Source organism: Poeciliopsis prolifica, unplaced genomic scaffold (assembly GCF_027474105.1).
Source record: "Poeciliopsis prolifica strain line A6 unplaced genomic scaffold, Auburn_PproV2 SCAFFOLD027, whole genome shotgun sequence".
Classification (NCBI taxonomy): domain Eukaryota; kingdom Metazoa; phylum Chordata; class Actinopteri; order Cyprinodontiformes; family Poeciliidae; genus Poeciliopsis; species Poeciliopsis prolifica.
Window position 1 is genome coordinate 3,807,531 of NW_026562402.1, and position 20,229 is coordinate 3,827,759.

Sequence of the window (20,229 nt, forward strand, 5' to 3'; positions counted from 1 at the left end):
AACGACAATGCTGTTTTGAATGACACACCGGAAGTGCCCCTGATTACTACAAAAACTTCGCTCGAACGAACCATTGCAGTCATGCCAGTGCTGTGGTTCTGGACCACGCGGTCAGAACGGACCTGTATCGTTTCCATAGTGTGACTATAGCCAACTCTGCCCATACAGAAGTCCCTCGGGTTGTGAAAGAGAGCAGGTGAGCCGTTAAAATGCAGAACCATGTTCGCGCAGCTTAGCAACGAGCTAACATTAGCACACAGGGAGCTAACTGTGTTTACTTTCACATGGAGCCACTGGCTTTCACTTTACAGCTGTGTGCTAGTTTAGGCTTCAGCTACGTGGAAGATATTAAACTTTGGCAACTACTGGAAACGTGAGTGAATGAAGGAAACAAGCTAGAAGCGAGTGAGAGCTCACTTTCACTGTCGTATCTCGACCTCTGCAGCTAAGTTTATTTATTAATAGATCGCAGTTAAGTGTGGACGTGATTTCAAATGGTCTCGCGCCATTTCAGACATTCTTGTGTTTTCCAAAGCCGTGTTCACACCTAAGCAGACATTTGTTGTTGTTTTATAATAGGTTAAAACTTCAGCAAAGATCTAAGAGAAGGGTCACCCTTAAGTGAACAAGCCGGATTAGAGTGAGTTAATATTCTTGAAAAATAAAGGTACAAGAAGACGTGAAAGAAAAACCACTAGCAGTTTCTCAGAGTGTGAGTCTTTTACTTCCCTTTCTAATCCTATCAATTCTATATTTCCCTTTTATTTAATTCAGAACAAGAAAGCTGGGGCAGACCACAAAAAACCAGACAAAACTACTCCAGAAGATTAAATCAGAAGAAATGTTGCCTGTTCAGCCCTTTCATTCTGATATGAAATCAAATGCAATGTCGACCCCGACTCACTAGGGTCGAGCTATAATTACTAGAGGTCCAACGGCATCATGAAGACCAAGGAGCACAGTCGACAGGTCAAGGAGAAGGTCGTGGAGAAGTTTAAAGCAGGATTAGGTTATAAGACAATTTCCAAATCTTTGAAGATCTCTCATAGCTCTGTTGAAGCCATCATCCAAACATGGAAAGAGTACGGCACAACTGCGAGCCTTTCAGGACGTGGCCGTCCACCTAAACAAAGAATCCAGTCACAGAGAGTACTGTTTGCAGAGGCACTGAAGAGGCCTGTGGTAATCCTGGAGAAGTTGCCGAGATCCACAGCTCAGGTGAGAGAATCCGCATTAAATACCTCAGTGAGCTACACACTCCACCGTCTTGAAAAGACATGAGATATGGGTGAGGTTTTATAGTCCAGCAGAATGCTGCTGAGTCGCTGACCATAACCAGGTCATCGCTACAGGGGGTCTCCAACTCTTAAGTTTGTAGGGCTGATGTACACACTGTTCAGTGTAGAAACAGTTTGCAGGGATGCCCAAAGTCTGCCCTCAAGGGCTGGTGTGCTGCATGGATTAGTTCTCTCCCTGGTAGTACCAACAACCTTTTCAGCATGTCAGCCTTTTGGCCTTCTAATGAGCCATCATTGGATCCAGGTGTGTTAAACCAGGGAGAGAACTAAAACGTGCAGGATGCCGGCCTTCGAGGACCGACTTCGGTCCTCTCCAGTCATCTGTAGCTATGCTAATTGCCTAGCCCTTCTCCTGCATCTGATTGGTTGTTTCTAACAGAGTAGTGTATTTCTGGATTGTCAGTAGGAGTACAGGGAGAAGGTAGAAGGTGTATCACCAAAATAAAATCTTACAAGAACAAAGTCGTAATAATGAGTAAAGTTATATTTTGAGACTGGTCATATTACAAAAGACAACTTGCATTACTACTTTATTGAAGTATGACCATACTTTGACATACAGAGGGGGTCCCCCATCTTTTTCTTAAAAAAAAAATATATATATATATATATATATATATATATATATATATATATATATATATATATATATATATATATATATATATATATATATATATATATATATATCCATTTGCTAAATGGAACCAGTGTGACTCTGATGTCCTCTGTCTTGTAGCAGGGCAGAGCGATGGAAGGGGTAGACTGGAACTCCTCCAGGTCACAGGGCTCCTTCAGAGCGGACACCCTGTCTAGGCTGGCCAGCTTCATTGCACGCACCGATGCCAAGCAACACTCTGCAAACCATCCGCCCCCCCGCCTTCCTCTGTATGGCTGTCAGGAATGTGGAAAAGGCTTTCCTTATCCCAAAGATGTGCTGCAGCACCAGGAGATGGACGGCGTGCTGCCAAAGCCCCACCGCTGTACGCAGTGTGGCCAACAGTTCTCCCTCAGGTCGTCCCTACAGCTGCACCGCTGCAACCTGGAGGCTCACGGCTGCAGCGTGCCATGTGCTGCTCTGCTGTCGCACCCTGGCAGGCTGCAGGAGACGCCGCTGCACCTCCAGCCCCACCTGTTAGACAGCAGCCCGTACGCCTGCGCCCCCTGTGGGAGGGGCTTCAGCCAGAAGCAGGCACTGCTGCACCACCAGCAAGCTGGCTGCAGCGAGTCTCCGTCCAACACTGCCGACGCCCGCAGCCTCCCAGATGACTCTCCACCCGTTTCTGAGGGCGACTCTGCCCACTCTGATTTCTCGGACACGCCGGGACCCAGCGGAGGCGCTGTCAGCGCATGCCGGTTCTGTTCCAGGACTTTCTGCTCAGACACTGCGTTGCGGCGGCATTTTCAGGATAGCCACGCAGAGAAGACGCCCAACACCAAAGTGACGAGTGAAGAAGAGGAGGAGAGGACTGCAGTGGTGACCCTGAAAGCCAAGAGGAAGCTCCTGAGCTGCCGCTCGTGCGACATGGTCTTCAGGAGCACATCACAGTTGTACATGCATCGCAAAGAGAAGCACCGCAGAGAGAAGCTCACCAGGATGGAGGCCAGGCCCGTCATCAAGAAGAGCCGGAAGCCCGGCATGTATCCGTGTCAAATCTGCAGCAAAGTCTTCGGTCACCATCTGACTTTCAGGGCACACTGCAGGCAGCACAAAGCAGCTGACTCCGCCCCCATTGCCATCAACGATGACGGCAACTCCACAGACTGCAACGTCCCAGACTCCCATTCCCTCACTAATGGCCCAGCAGCTGGACTTGGTCCACTCGGGAAGCAACGCAGCATCTCTCCCACTGTGGACGATTCGGGAGGGGAGTCCGAGCGAGAGGACAGCGAGTTCCCCTGTCCCTCCTGTCCAGAGGTTTTCTCCACCCAGCAGCAGCTAAAGGAGCACATAGAACTGCACCAGGCATCTGTGAGACAGCGCCAGTGCAGCGTTTGTGCGTGTGAGATGGACGGGTCCAAAGGGCCGTCCTCCAGGAAGCAGAGGCTGTACCACTGCATTCCCTGCCAGCAGGGCTTCTCCGCTTTGGACTCGTTTCTAGAACACTGCCAGGAGCACCTCCGGGTTCGGGTGGAGGTGGAGGAGCAGCGCCTCTCCCTGCAGCCCACTAAAGCCTGACCTCCAGCTGCAGCTTCCTTATGCGCCAAACGGACAGCAGCGGCTGGACCCGAGTGTTGGTTCTGCTCCCTGAGTTGGATTGTGGTGCGTTCAGGTGCTGAACATGTCTGCTTGGTGTAGGAGAGCTGAAAATGCTAAAATGTGTGAAAGTAACTATTTGACTAATGAAGTTGATGACTGAATGTTATTCTGTAGCAACATATCAGGGTCTAAAGGAAATCCATGTAAGCTTTTGAGCACAGATTACCTTTCAGGTGTTCTGATCTCTGGATTCTGATTGGTTTAAATGACACCCAACAGTTTAAACAGAGCTGCAGATGACAGGACCAAGCATGGCCACTGAAACGGTTGGGAGCAAATATGAAATGGCAATCAGAACAGCATTACCAGAGATGGTTATCAGCTCGTGAACCACAGCAGCTTTTTACTGATGGGTTTAAATCTCTACACACTACAGTTTACGTTAGTTAAGTGGATTTTTATTGTTAGTCAAAGCTCCAGTTTGCCTTAAAAAGTGAATAAATGCTTTAATCAGATCATCCTTTCCCCCCTGATTGAATCACAACAGAAGGATCCTGCTGGATCTCTGTACGTGTTCTCGGCTGGCTTCAATTTTTTTTGGCACATTTTTGAAGGACTCTTGAAAAATGCTCTGCTGCAATGTGTGCTATTATGCTGATGAAGCATACTTATACTTCTGAAGACACATAGTACAACTTGATTTGAATTCTTGCGTTTGTTTGAATTCTTGCGTTTGTTTGGGTCCTGTGCCAAGTATTTCCTTCTGCCCCGTCCCTCCCTGAGTAGAAAAAACTGGTACAAGATACTTCAATTTGAACAAAAATTGAACCTTTCATTTACTTTCTGAAGTAACAGTAAATCTCTGGGCTGATGCTGTGTCCAGCTTCTGTGGAGGTTTTGGTTCAGCTGAGCTGTTCCAAGCATCTTTCATTGAAATACTTGTTCTCTGTAGTTCACATTCAGTTTGAAACAGTTGGCTTGAACGTCTCACCTATGCAAATGTGGATTAACAGCGGTTGAGAAACAACTGGCTATTTTTTTGTTTTTGTTTAGATACTGTCTTTAAGGTGCTACTGTGAAATATAAATGTTTATTTTATAACTTTTTTCTTTAATAAATTGGTTCATATTGCTTTATAGATGACAGAATAAAACTATACAGCTGAAATATTTGTGTTTTTTCTCATTGTGAGACTGGTGTTAAGATTTGATGGTGGATTATTCTGCCTTAACATGACTGGCCTCCTGTGTGTGTGTGTGGGAGGAGGGGGGGGGGAGCCTTTTAGTGAATTTGTTCATTGGAAAAATCCTATATTTAATTTTTTTTTTTTTTAACCAAGCCATATGTGACATTGGTTGTTAATAAAGATGTGACATTTTCGGAATGTATGCTTTTTAACTTCAGAGTTTCTGAAAACCTCCATCTTCTGTTTAATCAAGGATGGCGTCATGGTGACAGCAGCTGATTTATCTCTTTAAAAAATATCTCAAAGTACTTGTAATTAAACTAAGACATTTGGATTTTTTTTATTCTATATGTACTTCTATATAAGACTTTTGAATTGGTTTAAAATCATCACATTTCAACATTAAACATTGGTTTAGTGATTCTACAAAACCTGATTCTCTCAGTTCTTCCAGACTCTGCCTCCTCCTGGCCTCTTGGGGGCAGTGTGTGGTTGGAACGTTGAAACCGGTCGCTGATAAGCCCTTTTCACAAACATGTCAGACAACTTCCGTTCTGACCCTATGCACGCTTTCCTTCCGCGGCTTTGTCAAACGAACAGTTAGCATACAGGTTTTCTGCAACTAAAGACAAAATGAGTAAAGCACACCCACCAGAGCTGAAGAAGTAAGTTTACTTGGGTTTAACGCAAAGCGGGAACGGTAATCTGACTGTTTTTGTTCTTGGTAGAAATGAGAGCGGCGTATTATCTCAGTTGTATGGTTTTCAGTGGCAGTATGCTAACATTAGCAGTGTTGTTGGAACTGTCCTGAATGTAACTTTTATTTACAGAAAATGTCTTTCTATTTTAGGTTTATGGACAAGAAGCTTTCCTGTGAGTATGGCTCAATTTTCATTCCCAGACGCTGCACTTTTGTGTTAAAGTGTTAGCTTGTAACACGCCAGAGTCAGATGTGGCTAATCACTAGCTACATTTACTCGATCAACTTTTTGAGCAATGAAATACTTCTAGGAGTGGTTTTACTCCACCTTCTTTGGCTAATGTTATAAAGTAAGGGTTCAGCACTGTTTCAGTCTCATTTCCCATCCTCTAATTATTTCACTGAATGACAGCCATGATTAGAGCAAAAGGAAACCTCCACACACCTGGAGTTTATGTTAAGACTTCTAGTTTGTTAGACAAGCTTCATTGTTCTAACATTTCTATCTACCGATCCTGTTGTAACAGCAAAAGTGGCTGTCACAAAGTATTTTACAATCTTCTAAGGTGATTATTTTTAATTACCTAATGGTTTCCACAGCTTAATGGAGAAAATCTAATTTGGAGTTGTATTTCTTCTGCCTAAATATTGCTTTTTTTGGTCATTTTTGTAGCTTGTTTCTTTGTGTTTTGAAGTACCACAATTACAGAATACAAAACTTCTATAAATAAAATTGTATGGATCAATTCAGTATTTGATCGACCTTTTAAACACACCATTTCTTTAACTTGTTTAGGATTACTTTTTTATGCTACTACTACTGCATACAATAGTATCAGAGGTTTTTAATACAATTATCTTGGGCTTTTTTTCCCCAACTATCTGGATGGCAAGCAGCTTCACAAACAGTTGGATTTTGGTCTTGTTTTTGAAAGTTGTTGCAGTTACATGTCTTATCATTCAACTGTTTTGTCCACATAAATTCCTGCCTTGCGCTGTCGGATTTGTACTTTAAAATGGGCTCAATTTGAGATGAAGAAAGGGGAGGAAAGCTGTTGGACTTAAGTGTTTCAGCACTTTCAGACTAGCGTTGTAAATAAGAAGTTGTTCTAATGTTTTGCCTAGTGAAATGAAAGTTCAACTGATTAAGGAATTTCAGATTGTAAAAAATAGCAAACACTGACCTAAACCTTTTTTATATTTTCTTAAACTGAGTAATGGCCTTTAAAGCCTTTCTAATATTAGCTCCAACAATTTCAGTTTAATTATAGATTAAATTAATTCCTTGTTTGATAAATCTTAGAATTTTATATACTAAGATTTAGTATATAAAATACTAAAACTAGAGATGACCATATCTGCTGCTCTAGCAGCTGTGAAATAACCCTTTATTTAATTTCTTTTTTTCTCTAAATGTTTACCGTCTCCTTTATGTCATACTGTTCTAACATATTTTTTGTAAATTTGATCTAAAGAAATCAAACATCTGGAGCAGACTGCTTGTAACAAAGCATTTCACATTGGCAAAAAGGAAATATATTCATATGAGCAAACATGCATTTTCTATTGAGGGAAAAACTTCCAACCTCAGATATTTTGAGGTAGTCATATTTTCTGATGAATTAGTAAATCTCACTTTAAGCTTACGGGTAATTTTATCTATCAATCTTTTAGAAACACTGACTTATGCAAACTTTTGTGCTCGTCAGGTTGTAATTTCTTTCTTTCTTTTTTTTTTTTTACAGCCAAATTATTTAAAATAGTTGGAACTCTTAATGCCCTCACTAAGAAACCTGACAGTCCAAAGAAAACTGAACTGGAATAAATTTAGCTTAGTGTTTTGTTTCTGACGTCTGATCTGGTTTCAAAATCTTCTGAAAGGTTCTGGGTTTGTGTTGCAGTGAAGCTGAACGGAGGGAGGCATGTTCAGGGCATCCTACGAGGATTCGACCCCTTCATGAACCTGGTGGTGGACGACTGTCTGGAGATGGGTCCAGGTGGACAGCAGAACACCATTGGCATGGTGGTCAGTACCTCGAAGTTCAGGAACCCGCTTCAGCTTTTAATGTTTGTTAGCCAAGAAACGGCGAGTTAATCTGATTATAGACACGGAGAGAAAGCACCCAGATTTACAACTACTGATTATATTCAATTACAATATAGAATTATATTTTAAAAAATGCAATGCTTTGTATTTTAATCAGTGTTTTTTTTTCTCTGCTGCAGGTTATCAGAGGAAACAGCATCATCATGTTGGAGGCTTTAGAGAGAGTATGAGAGGAGAGGAAGATAGTGGAAAGAATGAGCTGCGGTTAAATCTTTTGTTACTCAATTTTTAAGTTTTTTTGTTCTTCAGGCTCAGCAGTTGTGTGATGGTGAATTTCTCTTCATTTTGGTGTTTTGTGATTTAATGGGAATAAATTAAAATTTCCTTATTTGTTTTTGTGTCTGTCCTTTTTTATGATAAGGGAATTTATTGTTTTATAATAGCCACTTAGCTAAATTGACTATAAACTAAATATTAGCTGGGTATGTCTGGATATTATATGATTTGGGGTTTTTATTTTATTTTATTTTTTCGGAGGGAAGTTTTCTGGAAAGCAGTGGTTTATTTAAGCTGACATTGAATGGAAATCCTCCAGACAATATGTACTCATCAAAATTCCTGAACTACTTCCACAAGCCATAAAACAGCATGTGCATAGCTAAGCTACAGCATCTGACAGTTGGATTGATACGATACACAAACGTTTTGTAAGGTATTTGATGAAAATGAGTCTGGCTTGTTCAGTTTAGTAAGAAAAAAGCAATGTAAGAAAAATTGCATCTAAACAAACCATAGTGCACAGCAGCATATTAAGAGAATGTCAAAAACTTATAGACACAGATGCCCTGTTTCAGTGGTCATTAAGTGATTTAAGGGACTGAGTTAAAGAAGACGAATGATATAGAAAACATGGTTTGAAATTTGTACTTTAGTTACTTAAACCTTTCAGTAAAAGATACACTGAATGCACTTCTCAAAAGTGAAACTCAGAGTTAACCAACAGAGGGCGCTGTCTACGCTTCCGTCCGGCAGGTAGACTTTTACTTTGAAAGCGTATTGACGTCACAGTCGTTGCGTCTCCTTCACGTAGCCGTTTTGACGGAATGTGGAAAGCAGCAATGTCGGAGGAGGTTGGGAAGGCGGTCCAGTCGGTGCTGGAGCGGGTGAAACAGGCGGCGGCGCGGCGGCCTAAGGTAACAGCGGCCGCGAGAGCCGCTCGCTGATGCCCCGCTATGTGAAGGCGGGGGAGAGAGCGGAGGTTATGAACGACTGCCAAACATCTCAACCTTTGGATGGAAGGCACTCGAGCCTGTAGCAGCACTTTTATAACACGATTCGTGATTTAAAGTGACAGCATGTTAATGCGAGGATCCTCTCGTTCTGTGGATGCACGTTCATGTCTTAGCATCATGTTGTGGATCAAGCCGAGCCAATCAATTTCTTGTTTTTATCACAGCAGGTGGTCAGCTTTGACCAGAATGAGCCTGATTTCTGACAGTTTGTCTCAGATCATAGAGACCTTCTTGTTATTTTTTTTTTAAATGTCATCTCTGTCGATAATTTTCATTTGACCTAATTAAGCTGTGTCTAAATTTATCTGGAAGCATCAAGGTATAAAAAGGCTCCTAAACTCTTGAGATGGACCAGTGATGAATCAGACATATTGACAACTAAGTCATTTGGAACTAACAGCTTGTCCACCAGAGGAAAAAAAATCAATATTCCAATACAAGATGTGATTCTCAGTTATTTGAATGAAGAGAATGTCAGTCAGTTGGTTATGATGCAGCACACTGTCCCGGTTTGGTCCTTTTGTTGCTTCCTCACAGCATCTCAACCAGTACAGAGTAGCTCATACTTGCGGACTAAAAGTCACATGGTGTTTTTCAGGCTTTTTAGCAAATATAAATCTGAAAAGTTCATCCACCGAATCAGATTATGGATAATATGTCCTTCCTCAGACGCTCCCGGCTGTGCCGCCCCGCCTTGTAGCCGTCAGCAAGACCAAACCCCCAGAGATGATTGTGGAGGCCTACAGGCAAGGGCAGCGCAACTTTGGAGAGAACTATGTGAGTATGGAACGCTGCTGGCCATCAAGGAATTGATGGAGACTGACCTCTATACGTCTCTCCTTCCAGGTCAATGAGCTTGTGGACAAAGCGTCAGATCCACTGGTAGGTTCACATGTTCCATTGGATGGCGTGCAGAGTTTGACCTTTTAGCTTTTTCAACTGTCCTTCTTCCTCCTTATCTAGATTTTGGAGTCATGCCCAGAAATCAAGTGGCATTTCATCGGCCACCTACAGAAGAACAACGTCAACAAGTTGCTGGGTGAGTGGCGTCGTCTCTGCTAGTCTTTCCTCCATCAGCTTCCTGTTTGCAAACCGTCACGAGTCGTTTTGTCCTCCAGGCATCCCTAACCTCTTCCTCGTGGAGACCATCGACTCCGCCAAGCTGGCCGACAAGGTCAACAGCTCGTGGCAGCGTCTCCGAGGAGCGAGCAGCCAGAGGTTAAAGGTCATGGTGCAGATCAACACCAGTGGCGAGCAGAGTGAGTGTCGCTGGTCACAGAAATGAAGTTCCAGATTGCGTTTGCTGATGCAGAGCTCTACATACTTGGTTTCAGACAAACACGGCCTGCCGCCGGAGGACACGGTCAACATGGTGAAACACATCCTGTCGCAGTGCTCCGCCCTGCATTTCTTAGGACTCATGACCATCGGCCGCTACGGCTACGACCTCACACTGGGGCCCAACCCTGACTTTCAGGTACAAACCTTCAGAGAAAGTCAGTTCATTTCTAGGAATCAAGGACATTTTTCACATGTTAATACATTGTGAAATTATTTTATGAGTGATTTTATGAGTCTTGGCTGGACACTTTATTCCACTTCTTTAGCTTTCAGATGATGTTTTTAGAGTCTGCCCATCAGTCAACCAATAAACTGGATTTTGGTCACATGGGTAACAGGTCCAGGAGGGAAAACCAGCAACACTCCCCAGCTCATTCTGGAGGCTCCAAAGTTATATTGGATTACAGCCTATTAGGGTCTACTCCCAGCCTCGCTCCTCCAGACTAGAGGCAGCAGCCATTAGCACACACTTGGTGGAACTGCACGTCTGCTGAGCTCATCATATGTACTGCTTCTTAGTATAACCCTCCTAAGGATGGTTGTAAACAGCATAATGAGAAGCATTGTCGTAATAATGAGCTGGAAAGGGCAGGAGCTCCTTAAAGAGACAGATGTCAATTTTATGGTGTCAAATATAGCTGTCATGAAAATCCATATTCTTTTTAAGTTATTTCAAATATATATTGCATTTTCATAATAACTCAAGGTAACCATTACTTCATTGTGATATAAAATGGATCCATGTGCCTAGAAAATACATAATACCGCCTTTTAAATGCTCCAGGACATCAAACACATTTAGGTAAATACCAAAGTAGTTTTCAACTCATGGATGATTTGTTGATGCTTTCTTGGAGTAGCTTCACCTTTGTTCCATGTGTTTTTTTTTTTAAGCATACAGTAACAGTTCCCACTGAGTCCTAATGTTGATGAAGGCCCTACTTCATGCAGTCAGGTTTTGTTGAAGTGATTTGTTTTTTCTTCTGGTGAGACAATAAAAAAAAGCCCCAAAAAGTGACTAATCACAGTTAGTTGTAGACAGAAAAAGAGGAGAGTCGCAATTAGAAAAAACACCATGCATACAGATAGAAAGTCCTGTTGCCCTGAAGCATTTTATTTATCTAAGTGCAATGGTAAAAAGTTAAGTTTGGACTTCATGTCTACGTAGACTAAAGGTTGGGGTCTAACTCGTCTAACTCGTAGATGCTGTTGAGTCGGCGGCAGGAGGTGTGTGAGGGCTTGAAGCTGCCCATGGAGGAGGTGGAGCTCAGCATGGGCATGTCCACTGATTTTGAACATGCGGTAAGTTATTTGTGCTCGTTATCACGACAAAGCAGTGGAAGCGCTGGTTATAGGAAATGTGAGACAAGGAGAGGGAACAGAACTGCCGTGCAAACAGCCTTCATCCACTTCAAAATGAGAGCATCAATATAAACTTAACTATTTTAAGAACGCTTAGCAGCTGATAAACAAGATGTATTTCACGTGTCATATTTGCTGTTACTAAAAGTTTACAGCTTAGCTTAAGGGAAGCTAAGTGTGCTGCACATTTTCAAAGTTAACTGAATCACTGAAAGGAAAACTTAGCTATGCTGTTAGCGTATTAGTGGAAGTGTCCCCCCCACTGCAGCACGCTAGATCAATTTTTACTTTTACCTTCCATATTACACCGTTTTTGAATTTCAATGTTACTTTCTGAACAGCAATTCAATTTACATTTCTTTCCTCTTTGGTCTGACTTGTACTTTCTCCTGTGGATTCAAGATCGAAGTGGGCGCCACCAACGTGCGAGTCGGCAGCATCATCTTCGGCAACAGGGAGTACCCCAACAGTGCGCTAAACACTCCTAACCCCAGTCCCCTTCCCAGTCCGGCTCCCAGCCCCGAGAAAACGGCCAAGACGGTGTCAGAAGAGGCTGCTAAGAAGATGCACCATCTCACCGTATCTGAACACTAAAAGGAGATTATTAAAATACCTCCAGGACAATGAGGGGGTGGGGGGACTAACATACATTTGGGGTTAGGACTGCAGCCTTCTTACATCGTTATAAAAAAAAAAAGTAGTCACAAAATAAGAAACTTTCTTTCCCCTTTTAGATTTTTCTAATCATTAAATTGACATTCAGTTAAGAAGTAAATGAGATAAGATGTCTTCTCCATCTCTACCAGTTGTGTCTAAAAGCTGTTTCCAGCTTGGAGGGCTCTCACTTCCAACGCGTGGAAAAACAGTGACCACCAGTGGATTCAAGCCAATGAAAAACAGGAACTCAGATGTAGTAAGACTTTTTTTGCGGCAGTGGCTTAGGTGTTAGCAGTCAGTATCTTCCATGAAGTTGACAGTAGTCCAGTAGGCTCAATTTTTCCACAACTCAAATCAGAGAATTTTTTTAGCTGTTTGATTAAATGCTGCTTTTTTTTTGCACCTCAGATTTAATGAGACTTGCACAATTGGGTCACTATTTATTCAGACATGTAGCATTAACATCCATATGGAGCTATAACATATGCACTAGGAGTTGTTGTGGCTCTTTAGAAAGCAGATATTCTGTACATATCATTCATTGCAGAATAAGGCCTGTGCTCTTTTCTTTCTAAATCTTACATTTCATTGTCCAAGCTATCAAAAATGATTAGTGTTGGCTTGTTTTACTGACAAACAATAACTGTTGCACATTTGTTCTGTCTCTTCAGAGTAGTTATTCTTGACTCCCAGGTGAGAATTTCTCTTGGATTCACTGAATGGCATAATTAGTAGATCTACCACTGGTAGGATAATGACTGCTCACAGCTAGTCCACATAACCTCACATCTAGTACTGATTATTTTTGTTTGTTTTTAGAAAAATATCTAAGTGGTGTTAAACACTTTACACATATGAAGGCCTTTTAGTTGCCATTACTCTGATAGTTTATTAAAGAGACACTAGCTTTATGAAATCAGTTTCTCTTGCGTTCTAATAGGAAATTGTTGAGCTGGTTCATTGTTTTCTATTTTTCCAACTAAACAATGTGAGGTCAAAAGTTCCACTCGCTCCAATGAACCATTTTCCTTGTAAAACAAAGATTTGATTTAATAAATTGTTTATCCCTTTATAAGAATTACCGTGCATTTGATATGGTTTCCTATGATGTGCCAAATGTCTCAGATTTTATTCTTGATATTGACAAATCCGAGGGGAGGTTTTGTTTCTGTTCTGTGTGTGTGTGTGTGTTTGTGTCTGTGCAGTGGTGTGTTATTCCAGATGAGAGAAAGTGAATCTATGCAAATGTTTGGTTCTCAAAGCTGCCAGCTGTGACGTCCAGCGGTTTCCACTGAGGAACGCAGTGTTTTCCTGTTCTCATATAAAAGTGTCAGTGGAATAATAACAAAATAACCAACAAAAAAAACTCTAAGATAGGAGGTAAACTTGTGATTAGATGTGTCCTTACTGTCAATAAGGCATTTCGGCATCGTTTGGTTTTTGAGGAGAGGCCAAAGCCAAGCAATAAATCTTACTGTTGAAAATTTTGGTTAATTGCTGTGTATTTATTCCTTTAGTGGGGGGAGGCGCATATTAAGTATAAGACGTGGACATCTTTTGGACAAAGTTTCTTTATTAATCATTTCAGGATGAAATCCAGATCAAAATTAAATTAAACATTGAAAAACAATTTTCAGAACTGACGTCTTCTTTTATGAGTTACCACCATACGATATTTGACAGTTTGCCCTGGATTGACAAATCAGCTCTCAAAATGGCAAACCTGGCATTTTGTCACTGCTAAATAAATAAAATCTGATGAAGCAGCAGTCTGTCCGAAAACAGTCTGTGAGCTAAAACCTTAAACAACCTGGAAGAAAAACCTTTCGATTCACTTCCTATTTCACATTTATAAGGCATTAATGCAGCTGAAAGCATAAAGTACAAGCAAAAACCAAATGTTTTCATTTTTTCCCCCATCATACTTCCAGGAGCTGAAACTTTGACTTTGCACCTGAGAGTAGTGTTGCACGATGCGTCAAGAGTCAACACTGGCGACGGCCATTTTACCATCTTTTTCTTTTTTTTTTAAATAGAGGTAGGAGGGATTTCATAGTGTGTGTTTGGTCATGTGACAATAATGGTGACGCAGCGCAGAATAGTGGTGTTTAACTGAAGCAGCAATTTGGTGTGTTTGTTTTTGTTTTAATGGTATTAAAAGGGTAAGAAATGTATCATAAATCATGTCAATAATAACCCTACCCTTTTCTGGAAAGAAAATTTTGACCCCATTCCCACTGTGCATCAGCCACTGGAATGACGAAAATACAGCAAAGAAACCTGGACTGGTGAGTCAAACATTCAGTCTATAGAAAGAAACAAAAACACACTGATGATGACTGAACAGTTTAAGCGCAAAATACTCAAAATACTTTAAGTAAAAGGAAAAAGCAAAACTGCACAATCACCAAAAAACATTCAACACCTAAACCAGCAATCATGAACTCATGTGTTGTGGAATGAGTGAAACACACCGGCTAAAACGTTTACAATAACTTTATACATTTCCTTTTATCTAATTTTAATCAAGAAATAGAAAGTGTTATAAACTTAGATCACTACGTTACTTCCTGCCTCTGAATGTGTCAACAAGCTGATAAATGTTCATATCATGTGTGAAATGCAGGATAAAGAAATTATAAAAAGAGAGAAAGAAGGGCTTGCTCTAACGTTCTAAAATTCAAGTACACTTGTATGGTCTAGTCCAATCACTGGAGGATTCTGTCCCTTTAATCAGTTACTACACGTTCTGGAGTATGGCTTCATCTGACAGTTCTTTTGAAAGCACCTAAAGTCTGAGATGGACATGCAGCCTTTATGGCCTCTGCAAAGACACGACGGACGTTTTGCCGACATTCCAAGATGAAACACCTGGGAAACCTCCAGATGGTCCTAATCAAAACCTCAACAGCCAACAGCTGTTTATGGACGGCTTACTTGACCTTTTGGTCACAATGTTGTGACTGATTGGTGTTTAAATTCAACCAAAATTGAAAGAAATCAAAATACATTTTGACCTACATGACAGGCTGCAACCATATTCTAGTAGGACTTTAATTGGTTATGTACAACATGTTTTTGTTTTGTATTTATTTATTTTTTTGCACCGTTAAGAAACTTTCACGCAATAACCACTGTGACCTGATAAGGATAATACCTTCAGACAGCCTCCATGACACCAAGCCAGATGGAAAAGGTTCCACACGTCTTACATTGGACACAGCTCTATGAACACGCTAGAGACAACGCCCCTTTGGTTCCACAATCTCAGCTCTGTATTCTGAAAGCTCACATGGCCCCTGATGTCAGCAGGATGTTTAAGGTGGACTGATTACCTCAAACAGGCTTCAGAAAGGTTCCATGTCAGGAAACCAAATTCAGCAGGTCAAACTCTGACGTCTCCCATCTCAAAGAAATATTAACAACAGATGAAAATGTCCTGAAATTGCAAACCAACTGTTCGTGTATCAGGATAATATTTGGACACTTTGGAAATCAGGTTGAACACAACTGAAGGCTGTTATGAAACAGCAGCTAAACAAACTTGTTAAGTTATTTTCATGTAACAGTTTTGATATTCTATGTCTTTCACAGAAATCCTTTAGTGTAAAAACCTACAAAAAGAACAAAAAAATGTCCAGTGTGGTCCAAAAAAAATAAAAACCTAAACATGAGTAGAAATGTTGCTGGAATACGGGGTTTCTGCAGAAAACCTAAAACATTAAGAAATGAAACCTGAAAGCTTCCCAGGACTGGTGTGTGGATCAACTGGTACCAGATTCGGCAGCCGACCGGGTCTGCTCCTCCTTTTAGTCCACCATGTTCCTCTCGTCTCCCGGAACGTGCTAAACCAGTTTTTTGGCTTCAAAGAAGCTTTTCAGGTGCCTCATCTGCCAGATCCCGGTGACGATGAGGATGAAGGTCTGAGCGATGGACCACCAGAGGACGCGCTGGTTGGTGCTCTCGCTCGTCATGCGGAACCTCTCCTCCCGGTACTGCCAGACACAAACCAGCGCAGTGAGCTCAAGGCTTAAGCAGCTCTGGTAAACATCTCAATTGTGTTTTTTGTTTTTGTTTTTCTGAACTGACCCTCTGGTAGCTCTGCTCCTTCTGGATCTGCTCCACCTGGTCCAGCAGCTGTCGCACTCGCAGCTGCAGCTCGGTCAGCTTATCTTTCGCTGCGATTTCAGGGTAGTTGTTGGTGTGTTCTCCGACCTGGATCTCCAAATGGACTCTCTGCAACATTACAGCCAAGTAAATTGCCGCTCCAGCCTTTATCCAGATACATTTATTTAAGGGAAGCTGAAAAGCCTTAATGTTTTCAAAGTCAGCAAAAGCGCTACAAAACATATTAGCACATTAGCAGAAGTGTGCCCACCACTGGAATCCATGACGCCAACGAGCCATTTAACATCTGGTCAGATGAGACCAAAAGGGAATTTTTTGGCACACATCTAAAAACCAAACACGCCACCTCACCCTCAACACACCATGAAATATAATAGTGGCAGCATCATACTGTGGGGCTGGATTCTTCAGATAGGGCAGATCTGTCCTTCCATCATCAGAGTTGATGGAAGGAGCTAAATGCAACCTGGTTCTGAAGGGAAACCTCCAGGTTTCCTCTGAACGTAAACCCAGAGCTACAACAGAACGGTTTACCAAAGCATATTTGCCCGATAGAACGGCCTACTGGAAATTTGTATCACAGGTGTTCTGCATTAAATGGGTCTGAGCGTAAGCAGTTTTAAAAAACCAAAAAGCTGAGCAATAAAAAACATCCATCCTCCAAAAGACTTCTAAAAAGTACTGACTTACTGGTTCAACTTCTGGATTTTATTCAGAAAAACACTGAAGATTATTATTGTTCTTCCAGGTTGCATTTATGCACGACTTTGTGCACAAGATGCTTGTAAAATACATCAACGTTTAAGGCTGCAAAGTGAAAAATGTCCAGGGGTGTGAATGCTTTTGCAAGTCGCGAACGAAACATAGCAAGAAGGTTAACAGCTTTAAGCTAAAAAAAAATTTAAAAGTAGACAAAACATCCACATGGAAGCCGTTTCTTTAATTAAATATCAATCAATCAATAAACCGTTGGAGGCGACGTTCCTACCAGCTTCCCTCCAGCGAACAGAGCCATCTTGGTGGAGTTGGAGTGCAGGCAGATCTGATGCTCTCCAGGAGTGTGGGAGGTGAACGTGAAGCGGCCCTCGGAGCCGTACTGACGGGACAGGATGATCTGGAACACAGCGAGACCAGGAGCTTTAGGTTGCCGTGGCGAGTGACGCGCTGAGTGTCGCGGTGACACCGCCGCTCTGAGCTCACCTTCGTGTCTGGATCCTTGATCTCGACGTGCATCCCGAGGCCAGGAGTGGAGGGGAGGAAGGAACCGGTCTGCTTGTCCCAAAGCTGGGTCCGGTATTTTCCTGCCAGATACAGAACATCCCACAGCTCTTAAAGGGACAGTAGCATGAATTTGTTCCTTGGACATGGTATATTTCTGATTTAAACCAATAAATTTGAATGATTCCCGTTACTGACTAAGTTCTAAACTTCAGGCATAAAACACACTAAGCATTGCTCTGAAAGTATTTTCAATATTTTCCACAAAAAATATCAATTTAAGTTCATGGTTGTATTTCTAGTATTTGAAGTTATTTTGAAAATATTTTCTATCATTAAATAGTAGACTTTAAAAAAAAAAATTTGAAGATGAGTTGGGATAAACTCTGAAACAGCTTTCCATTTATTTTCAATGCTGAAGGGATGCAAAACGTATCTGCAAGCATTTTATTTTATTTTGCTCTGTAGATTGAAAATCAAGTCTGATTTTCAAGTGAAAATATTTGTGACAACTTTAACTTCAGGTGAGCCACAGCGGCGTCTTTTTTTCGCTGCTTTTTATTCCGTTTTACTGAGAAACACTTTGTGACTGCACTCTGAGAGACATGCTGCATACATGTCATTTATTTCCGATTGGAAGGCCTCCGTGCCATCGCCTCAATCTTCAGCGCCTTCAACAGATCCTCTTTAAATTGAAAGTAGGTGCAGCTCGAAACCACTGAAAGCCTTCTTATTATATGTGCTGCTGATCAAATAGAAAAGTGTATGTCTGCTGAGATGGATGACTGACTGCTTCAAACCCAGTTCCTCTGACCTCTCACCTCTGGGTATGGATTCTGCTCTCTGTGTGGTTAAAGTGTCACCAGTCGCAGCAGTGCAGCTCTGCTCTGGATGACTGGATTAATAACCATCCTGACAGTGATGGAGGGACAGTGCCTTTCTGCTGCTTCCTTCAGGTCACGCTAAAGTGAAACCCCAACAACTGGCCTTCAGCAGATTTCATCTCCTTCTCTGAATGAGGACACATTGAATCAGATTCTGAACAACGAGCAAAGTGTTGAACAGTTTACGTAGACAGGCAAAAAAAAAAAAAAGACCTCACGTTTCTTTTCTCCCTGTCTGAAGTTAAATCAGAGCAAAACTTATTTTGTGAGAGGAAAAGAGTGGGTGCTTCTTCTTATTCGGTGTATGTAAACTTCTGGTTTCAACTGTATATTGAGTGAAACTTGTGTGTGTGGCGCAGCTAGCTACTACATCAGAGACAGATGCGCATTTCACGGACAGTGGAAGTGTCATCGTTTCATCAGGATCGCTGTAATCAGCCCAGCCGGGCTCCGTCTGATGCCGCATCTTCGTTACAACGAGCAGCGCCGCCTGCTAGCGCCGCCTGCTAGCTGGAGCTCCGGCTCAGCTGCTAGCTTACCGATGACCATGGTCTCGTCGGGAATTTCCTCAATGAAGCATTTTTTCTCTGTCTCTCCAATGTGGAAGTACAGCCCACAGCTGGGGTAAATCCAGGCTAGCAGGATAGCGACAGCGGCGGCTGGGACGGAGCGCATCATGTCACCTCCTTCACTTTAGCGTACATCAGCAGCTTCCCCTGCGGAACAAGGAAGGGGATTTCCTGCGAGCTGGAGAACTGTGTGCCCTGGGTTTGGACTGACAGGCACAACGTTGTCGTCTAACAATGCAAAAGCCCCCGTTTTTTATAGAAGACGATTTTGACCACTGAAAAAATAATAATAATAATATATATTTTCGGTTTGTTTTCACCTAAAAAAATATTTGAAACGATTTTTCATTTAGCGATCAAAAGGTCTATTTCACAAGAGCATCTTGACCAAGACAGGCAGCAGCAACAATGGAAAAAAGTTTGAAAACATTTGATTTGCCAGAAAAAAACAGACACTTCAACCATAATCTCAGAAATTCAATCCATCAACAATATAAGTAGCATGAAAGTCTAAAAATAAACCCAGCAGAATCACTTGCAATCCAGTGTTTCAAGGAGATTCAAAGGTGATACACTCCAGAGTTTTGTAGTTCATTCGATGAATAAATGGCAATTTACTAAACATATGAGTTACATTTTTTTTTTTGTATTTACATATTTGAGTTACAAGTTTGAAAACAAAAAGTTTCACCCGTACGAATAATCCAAAAGGTCAAAGGTCATACAAAACGCAGGTCCATATCTTATTAACGTGACCTGTCTGTTTTGATCCAAGGAGCAATGATTTCATAAAGTCAATTATGCAATTAGGTGACCAGATGTACTCTTTGTGGAGCAAAGCTACCCTGCTACATGTAGGCAACCAGACTCTGTCTAAGCCTGAAATGTCTCAACAGGACGCAGAAAATTAATAGGAAAGTTGGAAATTCCTCGCCATCCTTGATTTCAAAATCCATTATGTCAAAGTGAAGTCATGAGTTATTTGAGTAAAGGTTCAATACAAGTCCAAAGTCTTTCATGACATTCACAAGTTGAATACAAAGTCATTTATGACGCATGTCTAATTTGATTCCAAGTCTCATGACTCCAGTCCACGTCTTTGTCGTTTGCACTTTAAAATATACATGTTGGCATTTTGCAGCAGCATGTTCACAAGAGTTTTTTTTAATTCACAAGACGTCTGTGTGACTCATTCGATGTGCCACAAACCTTCAGAGGTCTGCAAAGCTGCCTCATAACTGAGTTATGAACCAGTTACTTCCTGCACAACATTCAGCAGCCTTTCTGACTTTAGGAGTCAACGCTGACAAGGAGCCTTTAACTTTCCAAGCTCAAACGGAGACATTT

At 41.7% G+C, this 20,229-nt stretch overlaps 4 protein-coding genes across 9 annotated transcripts; 3 read left to right on the forward strand and 1 right to left on the reverse strand.

The window, feature by feature from the left end:
- The first annotated feature begins 8 nt into the window (after positions 1-8).
- On the forward strand, positions 9-4,751 carry si:ch211-148l7.4 (uncharacterized protein LOC563603 homolog). Of its 6 annotated transcripts, none has more exons than XM_055048684.1 (5): positions 9-196; positions 312-405; positions 580-640; positions 775-1,218; positions 2,038-4,751. In XM_055048684.1, the coding sequence occupies exons 4-5, from the start codon at positions 943-945 to the stop codon at positions 3,475-3,477; spliced, it is 1,716 nt and encodes a 571-aa protein (XP_054904659.1). In that variant the 5' UTR covers positions 9-196; positions 312-405; positions 580-640; positions 775-942; the 3' UTR covers positions 3,478-4,751. The 6 variants fall into 6 exon arrangements, with proteins under 6 accessions (XP_054904659.1, XP_054904660.1, XP_054904658.1 ...); XM_055048685.1 differs by having other exon boundaries at positions 312-373; XM_055048683.1 differs by lacking the exon at positions 312-405 and having other exon boundaries at positions 580-667.
- Positions 4,752-5,217: 466 nt separating this feature from the next.
- Positions 5,218-7,819, forward strand: snrpg (small nuclear ribonucleoprotein polypeptide G). The gene is made up of 4 exons (XM_055048530.1): positions 5,218-5,349; positions 5,535-5,557; positions 7,286-7,410; positions 7,611-7,819. The coding sequence occupies exons 1-4, from the start codon at positions 5,318-5,320 to the stop codon at positions 7,659-7,661; spliced, it is 231 nt and encodes a 76-aa protein (XP_054904505.1). The 5' UTR covers positions 5,218-5,317; the 3' UTR covers positions 7,662-7,819.
- A 694-nt stretch (positions 7,820-8,513) lies between these two features.
- On the forward strand, positions 8,514-13,569 carry plpbp (pyridoxal phosphate binding protein). The gene is made up of 8 exons (XM_055048422.1): positions 8,514-8,624; positions 9,393-9,500; positions 9,570-9,605; positions 9,687-9,762; positions 9,842-9,982; positions 10,058-10,200; positions 11,268-11,366; positions 11,829-13,569. The coding sequence occupies exons 1-8, from the start codon at positions 8,535-8,537 to the stop codon at positions 12,018-12,020; spliced, it is 885 nt and encodes a 294-aa protein (XP_054904397.1). The 5' UTR covers positions 8,514-8,534; the 3' UTR covers positions 12,021-13,569.
- Positions 13,570-15,694: 2,125 nt separating this feature from the next.
- On the reverse strand, positions 15,695-19,039 carry tmed4 (transmembrane p24 trafficking protein 4). The gene is made up of 5 exons (XM_055048425.1): positions 18,853-19,039; positions 17,412-17,512; positions 17,200-17,325; positions 16,173-16,319; positions 15,695-16,078 (listed from the first exon to the last, which is right to left on the reverse strand). The coding sequence occupies exons 1-5, from the start codon at positions 18,989-18,991 to the stop codon at positions 15,929-15,931; spliced, it is 663 nt and encodes a 220-aa protein (XP_054904400.1). The 5' UTR covers positions 18,992-19,039; the 3' UTR covers positions 15,695-15,928.
- Between the last annotated feature and the right edge of the window lie 1,190 nt (positions 19,040-20,229).

Coding starts and splice junctions, on each gene's coding strand:
- si:ch211-148l7.4 (XM_055048684.1), top strand. CDS start 943: ATGAAGACCAAGGAGCACAGTCGACAGGTCAAGGAGAAGGTCGTGGAG. Junction 1,219..2,037: donor TGCCGAGATCCACAGCTCAG/GTGAGAGAATCC, acceptor TCTGTCTTGTAG/CAGGGCAGAGCGATGGAAGG.
- snrpg (XM_055048530.1), top strand. CDS start 5,318: ATGAGTAAAGCACACCCACCAGAGCTGAAGAA. Junction 5,350..5,534: donor CACCCACCAGAGCTGAAGAA/GTAAGTTTACTT, acceptor TTTCTATTTTAG/GTTTATGGACAAGAAGCTTT. Junction 7,411..7,610: donor AGAACACCATTGGCATGGTG/GTCAGTACCTCG, acceptor TCTCTGCTGCAG/GTTATCAGAGGAAACAGCAT.
- plpbp (XM_055048422.1), top strand. CDS start 8,535: ATGTGGAAAGCAGCAATGTCGGAGGAGGTTGGGAAGGCGGTCCAGTCG. Junction 9,983..10,057: donor CAACACCAGTGGCGAGCAGA/GTGAGTGTCGCT, acceptor ACTTGGTTTCAG/ACAAACACGGCCTGCCGCCG. Junction 10,201..11,267: donor GGCCCAACCCTGACTTTCAG/GTACAAACCTTC, acceptor TCTAACTCGTAG/ATGCTGTTGAGTCGGCGGCA.
- tmed4 (XM_055048425.1), bottom strand. CDS start 18,991: ATGATGCGCTCCGTCCCAGCCGCCGCTGTCGCTATCCTGCTAGCCTGG. Junction 17,513..18,852: donor CGACGAGACCATGGTCATCG/GTAAGCTAGCAG, acceptor TGTATCTGGCAG/GAAAATACCGGACCCAGCTT. Junction 17,326..17,411: donor TCAAGGATCCAGACACGAAG/GTGAGCTCAGAG, acceptor GCTGTGTTCCAG/ATCATCCTGTCCCGTCAGTA.